The following is a 12457-nucleotide window of genomic DNA, read 5'->3' as shown; positions in this document are numbered from 1 at the left end:
GACCTACTTAATATCTAAAATATGGAGAAAAGACAAGCATATGCTAACAATGAAATTAGATTATAAATATATGGTATCTGAGAGGTAGATCAAAAGGCTGGCATGCATGTATCCTATTCACTAGACCTCAAATTTGATTCTGGCGACATATGCATCTTTGGATATGGTCCTGATGACCTCAGCATCACTGTGCTTAAGAAGCATCACTCACTGGGCAGGAGAATTGAATCATCAGGCACCTACAGACAGGAGTGTCATGAAAAGTGGCACTAGGTCGCCTGATCTCTGCTTGGACTTTCCTTGCTTCCCTCTTAAGAAGATGTGACCGGGGCCGGAGAGATAGCATGGAGGTAAGGCGTTTGCCTTTCATGCAGGAGGTCATCGGTTTGAATCCCGGCGCCCCATATGGTCCCCCGTGCCTGCCAGGAGCAATTTCTGAGCCTGGAGCCAGGAATAACCTCTGAGCACTGCCGGGTGTGACCCAAAAACCACAAAAAAAAAAAAAAAAAAAAAAAAAAAAAAAAAGAAGATGTGACCACATTATAAGAGAGAGTGAGAGTGCTTGGGAGTAAAATGTCCATTGCTCTCTACCACAGAAGCAGCTCCCATAATGTTGAATAATCCCCTCTTGTCTTGTACATACTTGAACAAAACTAGGCTAAAACAAACACATTAATGAGGATTATATTTATACTATAATTTCTTGTGCATATCTTCTCCTCCCATATTTATGTTTATTTGTACTGAGGTTGCATGCATCTCCTGACTTTTTACATCTTTCTGAGAGATGACAACTACATTAGATTGAAAGGTGATCTAGTAGTATAAGCATATTCTTTTTTTTAGCATATTTTAATATAATTTTTTATTGAGACCAATGTGAATTACAAGTCATTCAAAGCTGTATTTCAGGAATATAATGACAGTGAATTAGGACCATTCCCATCACCAGTGTTGATCTCCCTTTGCCATAGTTCTCAGCATGTCTCCCATTCCCTAACCCTTTGTATCCTGGACTGCTAGTGTAATAGGTCCCTTTTGTGTGTAGCTTGTAGTTTGGATCTTTTGATAAACATATTATTTTAAAACCTCTGACTAAAAATGAAAATTGAGTAACTGATATTGTTTAATTACTAAAGAAACAAAGGAAAACAAGAGGAAAAAAATCACACAAAAAAACTCACTGCAATCACTTGCAAATAAAGATGACTTCTTTTGTTAATTTTACATCTATTTATAATGGTAAAATATATCCTAGAAGTTTGTTTTCTCTCCAAAACATACAAAGGAATGGAGGTGGTATTGTTTATATTTTTCTTTCATGTGTGTGTGTGTGTGTGTGTGTGTGTGTGTTTTGAGGGGGGCACACCCATTGACGCTCAGGGGTTACTCCTGGCTATGTGCTCAAAAATTGCTCCTGGCTTGGGAGACCATATGGGACACCGGGGAATCGAACCTCGGTCCATCATAGGCTAACACTTGCAAGGCAGACACCTTACTTCTAGCGCCACCGCTCCAGCCCTACTTTTCTTTCTTTTCTTTTTTGTTTTTGTTTTTTGGCCACACCTGGTGATGCTCAGGGGTTACTCCTGGCTATGCGCTCAGAAATCACTCCTGGCTTGGGGGACCATATGGGACGCCGGGGGATCGAATCCTGGTCTGTGTGAGTCAGTTGCATGCAAGGCAAATGCCCTATTGCTGCGCCACCACTCTGGCCCATTTATGCTTTTAATGCTTTTCTGTTCACTTACCTTATTGGCTGACAATCTCATTAAGTTCACTCTTCAAAAACTTATAAAAATAAATTGCAGGGGGGCCGCGATATGGCGCTAGAGATAAGGTGTCTGCCTTGCAAGTGCTAGCCAAGGAAGGAACCCGGTTCGATCCCCGGTGTCCCATATGGTCCCCCCAAACCAGGGGCAATTTCTGAGCGCGTAGCCAGGAGTAACCCCTGAGCATCAAACGGGTGTGGCCCGAAAAACCAAATAAATAAATAAATTGCAGGGATAGAGGTGTTATACCCCTGGGTTACCTGAATTGTGCATCCTACAAAAAAGAGTCACATACTGTGGAACTGGAGAGATAATACAGAGAGTAGGCATTTGCTTTGCATCTTGGCTAATTCTGGCTTTCTCCTCAGCACCAGATATGTCCACATGAAGCCAGAAGTGATCCCTGAGCTCAAAGTCAGAAGTAAACCCTGAACAAAGATGGGTGTGACCCCATACAAAAACTCTGTGTATATAATACTTACAGTAATACTTTCATTTCATTGGCACTTGGGATTTTATATATTATCTATGAGTTTATATTATTTTTCTTTGTATTCCAGTGCTACTACAAATTGCTATCAGAGACTATTTTAAGTACAGTTTGAGTATTAGGGTCTTTTAGGACATTTTGAAGTTTGGCCTCAGTTCATAGATCTTTTGCTACAGTATATTATTTTTGGCCTTAGTGTTGTTATCTAAACCTCTTTTAATCTTTTAAAAGAAATGCCTAAATGACCCTCCCCCGACAGTTCTCTTTTGCTATCAGTTGGAAATGGAAATTACTGCTTTCATATAGCAATTCCCAGGAGTTGGGCCAAAGAATTTGAAAACCAACAAGGTTCTTTGTAATTTTGAACATTTTTCTGATCTGTCATAAGGACATTTATAACTGTATGTTTTTTGTTTTTCAGCTTGCTTTGATGAGATCAAGTTCTTTAGGTGATTTTTCCTGTTCTCCAAGGTAAAGATTCATTTGCTGTTTATTCTCTTACCAAGATATTTAGAAAGCTCCTATCCTCCCCCTTCCATCTCACTCTCTATTTAACTTTCTTTCTCTTCTTCATTTCTCAGTAGTACTATTATATATATACATATATATGTGTATATATACATATATACATATATATACACATATATATACATATATACACTATAGTTTAATCGTGAATTAACTTTAGTAGAAGTATGTGTCAAATGTGAAATGATTTGATCCTCATGAATATTTATTTATTTTGGTGTCCCTCATTTTTTTTGTGGGAGGGGCACACCCAGCAGCTGTTGGGTTACTCCTAGTACTCTGCTCAGAAATTTTTCGGGAGACCATCTGGGGGATCAAACCTGGTTAGCAGCTTGCAAGGCAAATGCCCTATCCATTGTGCTATTGCTTCAGTTCATTGTTTCATGTTCTTTCTTTCTTTTTAATATACTATACTTGATCTTAGCCCAAAAGGGAAAAAGCAATATTTTATTTATTTATTTATTTATATTTTTATATAATAGGAAAATTGTTATTGTGGAGAAGGAGGATAATGGAACATTTGGATTTGAAATTCAGGTGAGCAACTTTCAAATTCTTCAGACTTTTATTCTGTGCAGAGAGAATTAAATCAGGATGAGAGCATGATGGAAATGGCATAGCATTTTTGGTGTAGTTTGGTGTAGTTTTTCTGATGTGTTTTGGGGGCTCACAAAGTAAAAAAACAAGGTCCTGAGACATTCTTAGCTCCTTACTGCCATCTTCCTCTAAGCCTAACATTGATAGAAATGCTTGCTAGCATCAAGATTTTATTTTGTTTGTTTGTTTTTGCTATTATTGAGTTTTAAGAGAATTAAATACCTTGAGATGGCCTTATATGTATTTTCATTTCTGATACATTTATTTATCAAATTATTTGCATTAAATGTCAGATTTTATGTTTTTGCATTAGTTAGTTTTCAAGAAATTTCCTGCAAGTGTGTGTATTTGTGTGTCTGAACTGCACTTATTTAGGCATATAGTATCCTCTTAGGCTACATTTAAAAATACCAAAGATTTTGTATTTATATGAAAAATTTGTTATTAGTCTTTTTCAATGATAAATTTTCTTACTTTAGTATATATGTATATATACATTTAGTTCTATATATCTTCATTTTTATGAAAATTTTTTAAGTTCTAACTTTTTAAATGCTAATTAAGCACCTTGGTCACAAAAATGTTCATAGTTGGGTTTCAGTCATAGAATGTATACCACCCTTCACCAGTACAGGTTCTCCTAAGACTTGCTTTAATCATTAAATAGGCAAATGCTCTGAAAATTTTTTGAAGATCAGTGGGAACTTTATATCTGTATCTGTGTCATGCAGCATTGCTAACATGTATTGGGGTTCTGGTCTACTAGGTGGAAGGTGGAATAAAAGAGTCTTTGATTTTCCTTTAGACTCTAAGACTTATTCAGCAAGATAGAAACACAGATTTTAGATTTATATGTCTGAATCTATGTTATTTAAATACTATTTTATGGGAGTACTTAGAAGTTTTGAATAAAATAACACATAAATATATTACTTAGGTAGATGCCTCAGGAAATAACAAGTGCTCTAATGAAGGTCATTAGTCATGATAATAACTATGTAGCTTCTGTTTTTTGAAGAAACTCAATATTTTCATTGGGTCAAAATAAAAAAGAGACAGATGAGAGAAGACAAAAAGAGAAGGGAAAGAGAAATTATTGATTTTTTTCATAGCTTTGGGTTTTTTTTGGCTTTCTTTATCTATTCTCATATACATATGTTCACCTATTTTTCCACATATTCATTTAAACATATATGCAGCTGCAGCCACACAAGTCAATTTGTTTATACTTCATATTACTAACTTTATTCACTGAACATTGAGGACAGATTCACATTGCTAATAAGGACTGTTATGACAATGGCTTTCCAAAGGTGTATCTGTCATATATAGCTTTGGTTCATTCTCCACATGAAGAAGATCTTTTTTCTATCTCTGGAAAATAAAAGAGACTATTGCAGAAAAGCTTTTAAGTGTTTCTAATATATAGATAGGATGCAAATTACATGATCTTTGAAAGCTGCCTGCTTTTAAAATAATGACAATTCTAGGAGGCAAAGAGATAGTGTAAGGGACTAAGTCACATGACTTGCAGTGCAATCTATGCCAGTTTGAGCTCAGAACCACATTTTCCATTGAGCACCACCAGGTACAATTCTGGAGGCCCTTGAATGCTGCTGAGTATGAACTAGGAAATTCCTGTCTCTGCAGGACCTGAGCAGTAGTGCATTCTTAGGCCCTTGCAGTGGAAAGTTCACCCAATTGGTTGAAAATCTCTTATAGTGGCTTCTGGCACCCTTGGATACCCCCTAAAATAAAGACATGTGAATTCTAAACACTTTATGGAGTAAATAGAAATACTGTAGAAGTTGAAAATATCAAATTGTTTGCATATAACTATCTCTGGCTTTGGAGACTGCAAACCTGTAAAATATCAAAGTAAATACAAGATATTCACTTCTCCACAAAGAAGTGTATTATAATGTGAGTGGTGTTAGGAATTAGATGAAAAAAAGCAATTAGATGAAAATTATATACAATTCATAATGTTACATTATTTTGCATAAATGTACATAAGGCCTTATAAAATTATAAAAGTTTTATAATAATAAAAATTATCAAATATAAGCATATAAGACTTTATAAAAGTAAGCATGTGAAAAATATTTTTCTGTAGGTCATTGTGCCACTATCTAGAACACATTTTCACAGTGTTCTTGGTATAGTTTGTGAAAACAAAACAAAACAAAACAACTTCCACCACCCCAAATACACAGCTAAGCTGCTTTTGCAAATTGAAGCAAAAGGAAAGCATATTTTTTTTTCTGATTTAGTTAGATGACTAATGAACCAGTGGGTATTCAAGGCAGGCATAGCAGAGAGCATCTAGAAAAAAAAGGCAATTGAGTCAATTATAGTACTTTTGAATTTATGCAGGACAGATTTTCTTTATTTGTAGAATTCTGATTGAAAATAATTGTTGTTGGTATGTCTTCCTAGCTAGATGTGTACTGCTTCATATATTCCTATAATGAGTATCTTAGCTTGATAGAATCACAGAGGGACTTTCGCTCTTTGCTTTTGACCAGGACTGTTTTATCTTATTAATAAATAATACACTGAAGGAAGCATTAGGTGATCTCTCAAGCTTGGTTAGTTTGTTATTATAGTCTCTTAAGATAATCTGATTCCCCTTTCTAACTCGAGGAAAATATTTTTAATGTTGGAGACTAGCTATCGATTGGTAATGAAAATTTGTAAACTTTGACTTAGGATAACCTTTCTAAATTGTTCTTTATATTTAGGCATCATACTACTTAAGAAAATAGATATACTTTTATTATTTTTATATATGGCTTGTTTTCTTCGGGGGGGGGGGAAAGCACACCGTATAGTACTCCCAGCTCTAAACTCAGAAATCTTTCCTGTTGGATATTGGAAGACCATATGTGGTGTTGGTGATGCTGCTCATTGAGCCCAATTGGGCCACTTTTAAGACTAGCACCTTACCAGCTGTACTGGAGGGTCATTTTGAATAGTAATTATGTTCCATATTCATTTTTCAGACATATAGGGTCCAGACACAAAACATCTGTTCCTCAGAGACGTGCACTCTGATCTGCAAGATCCAGGAGTGTAGTCCAGCACACCAAGCAGGCCTGAAAGCTGGTAATTCATTACTTTGTTCATGCTTGGAATTATTTAACTAACAAGGAAAGAAAACTTTTTAGAAATGAAGGTCAGAACATAATGTTTTTGAATTTTCTCAGCTCTTTTTTGTTGCTATGGTTTGGGCCTTTCTTATTTTGTTCCATGTATATTACAGGAGGGATTACTCAACTACTTGAACACTCATTTTCTTGTTATCTCCCAGGTGATGTCCTTGCAAATATCAATGGCATAAGCACAGAAGGCTTTACCCACAAACAAGTTGTTGACCTGATCAGATCATCAGGAAACCTGCTAAGGTAGCTATTCATCTGCTTCCTACAGAACTTCAAAAATGTTGACGTTTTTCATAATGCCTGTTGAGTGAAGTGACTTTTGTTCAGGATCATAAAAAGGGAGGCAGTGTACTGCAGCTTGGGAACTGGTTACAGAGGTAGATTTTTTTTTAATCAGTTTCTTTTGTTTCTCAAGGTTTCCTCAAACATAAACATAATGTCAACATCTGAAGTGAAAGGACACCAGTGGCAGGCTAATATGGGCAGACAAACATGAAAAATTATATTTTTATGTTGAATTCTATTAAATTGGCATACATTCTTTATGGACAAAGAACAACTGGCCCAATTTCAATGATTGATATAATCACGTGGCTAAAAAAAATAAAAGGTCAAAAATGTTGATCAGTTATTTTTTCTCATATTCCAGTTAGGCATTATTTCATTTGGGCATTAACAATATTCCACTTGAGCATTAAAATTCCCTTTCTTACAACTCACTCCTATCATTGAAGATTTGTTAATGTCCTCTCAAATTAGAGTTGATGATGTTTCCCCAAACCATACATAGAACTTATTAACATTTGTTAAAGCTATAATTTTCTTATTTATGAAAATATTTTTTTGGGAAAATTCTGTTTCTTGCCCTGTGATGAGCCCATGGACAACATGATAAGATAATAGTCTTCTAGTGCTCTAAATAAGTCACAGGATATGGATAAGAAAATTTGTCAAAATAAGTAATTTTGAGGGGCCTGGAGTGATAACACAGTACGTAGAGTGTTTGGCTGCATGCAGCCAACCCAGATCTGATCCTTGCAACCTATATAGCCCCTGAGCCTGCCAGGGGTAATTTCTGAGTGCAGAGTCAGGAGTAACCCCTGAGAGCCATCTTATGTGGCCTCAAAACAAGAAAAAGTACTTTTTTATAAGAAGGATAAACTTTTACTCGGGGGCATATATGAAGAAATGAGATGATTATATGAACTTAGCATGGATGTAAGGTGTTTGCCTTGCATGCAGAAGGTCGATGGTTTGAATCCCGGCAACCCTTATGGTCCCTTGAGCCTGCCAGGAGCGAGTTCTGAGCATAGAGCCAGGAGGAACCCCTGAGCGCTGCCCAAAAAGAAAAAAATATTTCAGTATTTTAGTGAAGGTGAAAGGTGAAGGATGAGATCTCCTGTGTCCTTAAATTGAGCTTAGCACATTCAAGAGACTTGAAAAATAAATCACAGGTAATTATTTGGTGGTGAATTAGAGAGTATAAAATCAGAAATAAAGACAGATGTGGCTAGGAATTTTATTAGTCATGTGAGGTAATTCATATCATACATGGAGTGATATGGGCTCTGCATTTTCTAAATTATTGGTCAAACCACCTTGTGAGATTAGTTTTATTTCTATTTATAGATGAACTGAAGCTTAAATAAGGACTTAGTTGAGACCAAACATCTAGTTAATGGCAGAACTGGCATTTGACCACATGCTCTGGATGCCAGGATGTGTTTTTTTTTTCTGCTGTACAAAACCAATCCTGTACATGGCTGATAAAAATATATATGAGTGCTCTTCAGTGATTCAAGCTAACTGTTAAAATCAAGTTTGAGTGTGTGTGAGGTGATGTTGATGTTGAAAGATCATTGGTATTGGTCTTTCAACTAAGGGTAATTAAATTTTAAATGTTCAGAATAAAAGCAGGGTATATGTGTGGGGGGTGGGTGATTTTGATTTAGAAAAATATGTATGTAAAGACAAATGTTTAGAATTCAATAACAAATATTGACTAAGGTAAAAAATATATGTCACAAATATTTGAATAAAGAGACCACATTGCAAGTGACTAATTAAGAGGTAATGGGTGCATAAAAAGGGAAATGAACAAATCAGAAAAATAAGTTTATATAGAAGTGTACTATAATGGATACCTTTAGTTTATGCTCATTGACACATTTTGATTGAATGAGTAAGATAAAAATTAAAAGAGTCACTTGTAAAGAGTTTTATATGCATCCTCAATATTTCAAAGTCAAGATCACCTTATGAGAAAGCATCATTAATTATTACCATCACATGGTCTTGTGAATGATGCTAGAGGAAAAAGAAAATCAGTTCCCACTTTTAATACTATCACCTCACAATATCCAAACTTAATGCTATTATTTCACTTAATACCTTTAATATATCTTTTATTTTTGTTAATAATTACAGATTATCAGAAGGCATATTGCTAGCTAAATTTTTTGAAGTAATACTACAAAAAATTCTTAAAATCATTCGTCATGAAGTTATCGTATTCTGATTAAGATAACAGCAATCAAAATAAAACTTTCTTAATTCTATTAAGACTCTAGTAATCAAAATAAAGCTTTAGCTCACAAATCACTAGGGTTTAAACAAATTATTTATTTTTTAGAAATGTATTAATATAGATAAGAAAAGTATTGTGAAATTGTTATCTCTAGAATAAAATTGTTAAGGCTTAGCTATTAAAGATTATATGAATATAATATCACGTAGTAGGACTGTTCTATTTTAGATATAAAATTTAGAGATTAAACTACTAGAATCCGAAAAGAAAGAATATTCCCTCTCTCAAGAAGTAATATGTACAATCTAAAATTTTTTAGTGACTGCTGTTCTCAATAGACCTCAGGTTTAGCAGTATCTAGAAACTGGCTCACAGTGGTTATTCAATAAATATTCATCAAATAAAAGAACTCAAAAATAGGTTTTAATAAAGAATAATATTTTTACTATAGTGTGGCTTCTATAAATTAAGTTATAACTTGAAAATTAATCAGAATACTTTTCAGACACTTTCTCAAGAAAAATTTGTTATTTTTTGAATTTTAAAAATATGAATGTTGTCACATGATTTTACTTAAGATCTAAAGATTTTACTTAAGGTCTAGTATTATAAGAATAATAACATTTGTGTTGCATTTAAATATAACCTGCCCTTAAATATAGTACTTCATAAAGTACTGTTTAGAAGAATCACTTATGCTATTTCCTGTTTTTTTTTTTTTAATCTTGAAACAGGATAGAGACTCTTAATGGAACAACAATTCTCAAAAGAGCAGAGCTTGAAGCAAAGCTGCAAAATTTAAAGGTAATACAATTTAATAAAGTGAGGCACAGATTTTGTTCTTGAACATGTGAATGGTAAAATAAAGATCTATTTGAGGAATTGAGGTAGCCCTTCAGGATGAAAAGTCATGATAAGTCTAAACTACTGAATTATCAAGAGCCACCCAATTACCTTTGCAGGGAAATCAAATTCCACCTACTAGTGCAAAATCACTTTCTTCCTTCCTTCTTCTGTGCGTCTATGAGGCTTAAAAAGGCAACAGGAAGCAGGTTGCTTCAAGGACTTTTCATTAATGCACCTGTGATTTCTCTTGATTTACATTTTGTGTGGAAAAAAACAAAAAGGAGGAATGAGGCTTTTAGTTATTTTCCAAAATGCAGCAGTTGTGTTCAGTAGAGCCTGGAATTTTTATCTTTCTATTGTATTCCTTTATGTCCTTTCATTCTACCTTGTTTTTACTTTTAAGATAATTTCCCTTTCCTGCCATGGCTACCTTTGAATCTGTTTTTAATATCAAATGTCCAATCAACTCTAAGAAGTGAAAAGATTTCTATAAGTATAATTTAGTAACTTTCATGAACATTCTTTGGAATAAATTTTTGAAGCTCTTAAAATTTTAATTTGCTAATCTTATGAGATTCTGACATGTCCAGGAATCCAGACCATCACTCATATGAGTCTGAATCTAGCCCTGTAGATCCTCTATCCAAGCCCATTTGCCCTTTTTATCCAGAGGGCCAATCTGCCTGGCAGCCATGACTGAGAAGGAATAGCAGAAATTGCTTGGCTCAGACAGTACACACAACAGCCAGGTTGCTTTCTTGAACTGTGTTGGACTGACATTTGAAAGTTTCTATTTAAAAAATGGTTTTATTGAAACCATTGTGATTTACAAAGATCTTCATAAATGGTTTTAAGACATACAATGAATCATGGCCAATCTGACTACCAGGGTCCAGCTTCCTCCACCAATGTTCCCAAGTACATCTCATACCACCATCCCTTGCCCCCTCACCACCCCTCAAAAAAACTGTCAGTACACAGGCCCATTTTAAGTTTAGATTGTTAAAGTTTCTTGATTCCACTTTTGTTGCCTCTGATTGGATATTTAGTTCTATCCTTTTTTTAAAAATCTCTACCAATGCACCTGAGACCATTTGGCCTCTGCCCCCAATGTTTCATATTTGTGTTTCTCCTCCTCCACTCAGTTTTCCCCTTCTCCTCACTATACTCTAGGACCAAAGTTGTTCAAAACAACTCCTATTTAGACCAGTGCATTTCTTCATGTAGCTATTCTCATGAATATCATAAATGATATAATTCTGTTTTATCTTCTCCTTCTGGCTTACTCAATTTAACATAATATCTTCCAATTCCATACATGTTGCAGCAAATTGCATGATTGCACCATTCTTTAAAGCTATGTAGTATGCCATTGTATATATGTACCACATCTTGATGGACAGAAACCATTCATCCAAAAGTATGTATGCATACTGCTATTCTTTGCAGCACTCAGTACAATAGTTAAGACTTGGAATCAACCTAGATTTTCAAAAAAAGTGAGTGGATCAAGAAGATATGGTACATTTAACAGTTTTTTTTGTTTTTGTTTTTGTTTTTGTTTTTGTTTTTTTTTATTTTTGGGCCACACCCGGTGACGCTCAGGGGTTACTCCTGGCTATGCGCTCAGAAGTCGCTCCTGGCTTGGGGGACCATATGGGAAACCGGGGGATCGAACTGCGGTCCATCCAAGGCTAGCGCAGGCAAGACAGGCACCTTACCTCTAGTGCCACCGCCCGGCCCCAACAGTTTTTTTTATGGAAATATGCTCCTTAAATTAGCAAGTTCATAAGTTACTAAATTTCTATTTCATTTGATATTTCTTTAACCACATCTAATTAATTCATCAGTAAGCCTTGTTTTATTCATTGTCAATAACGGTTTTATACCTTTTTTTATTTTTTGGTTTTTGGGCCACACCCAATGATGTTCAGGAGTTATCAGAAATTTCTCCTGGCTTGGGGGACCATATAGGACACCGGGGGATCAAATCATGGTCTGTTCTAGTCTAGCGCTGACAAAGCAGACACCTTACCGCTTGCACCTCCGCTATGGCCCCAATACTTTTGTTTGCTTATAATCTCTGATTATTTTTGAGACACTTTCTAAATTTTCTTGAAAAAAGCCTCATAGTCAACTTATGGTATGAATTGATTACACTTATAGAATAAATGGTAGAAGTTCACATCTTGATGGCTTTAACTTTTGTTTGCTTTTAACATGTATCTTGAGCTTTCCCCTTAGATATTTTATATAAAGACTAACTTTTTCATTCATTATTAACATCCTTGATTATATTTATTCTCATTTACCACCTGTTTTTTCATGCTGTTAAAATTTATATTTTAGGGGCTGGAGCAGTGGCGCGGAAAGTTAAGGCATCTGCCTTGCCAGTGCTAAGCTAGGACAGACCGTGGTTTTGATCCCCCGGCATCCCATGTGGTCCCCCAAGCCAGGAGTAATTTCTGAGCGCACAGCCAGGAGTAACCCCTAAGTATCACTGGGTGTGGCCCCAAAAAAGCAAAAGCAAAAA

At 35.2% G+C, this 12457-nt stretch overlaps 1 protein-coding gene across 2 annotated transcripts in view; it reads left to right on the top strand.

Annotated features, from left to right (window-relative positions):
• The window catches only part of CYTIP (cytohesin 1 interacting protein), an 87527-nt gene that overhangs the window by 61579 nt on the left and 13491 nt on the right, over nucleotides 1-12457 (top strand). For both annotated transcript variants that reach the window (XM_049773128.1, XM_049773127.1), the window contains 5 exons: nucleotides 2684-2733; nucleotides 3273-3327; nucleotides 6393-6495; nucleotides 6701-6794; nucleotides 9813-9882. In XM_049773128.1, the coding sequence (XP_049629085.1) occupies nucleotides 2684-2733; nucleotides 3273-3327; nucleotides 6393-6495; nucleotides 6701-6794; nucleotides 9813-9882 (372 nt within the window). The remainder of the gene's footprint in view (nucleotides 1-2683; nucleotides 2734-3272; nucleotides 3328-6392; nucleotides 6496-6700; nucleotides 6795-9812; nucleotides 9883-12457) is intronic.

The sequence above is a fragment of the Suncus etruscus genome, chromosome 5, assembly GCF_024139225.1.
Source record: "Suncus etruscus isolate mSunEtr1 chromosome 5, mSunEtr1.pri.cur, whole genome shotgun sequence".
Classification (NCBI taxonomy): domain Eukaryota; kingdom Metazoa; phylum Chordata; class Mammalia; order Eulipotyphla; family Soricidae; genus Suncus; species Suncus etruscus.
The sequence above is the reverse complement of the archived record's forward strand: the minus strand, read 5'-3'. Positions and strand labels throughout refer to the sequence as shown.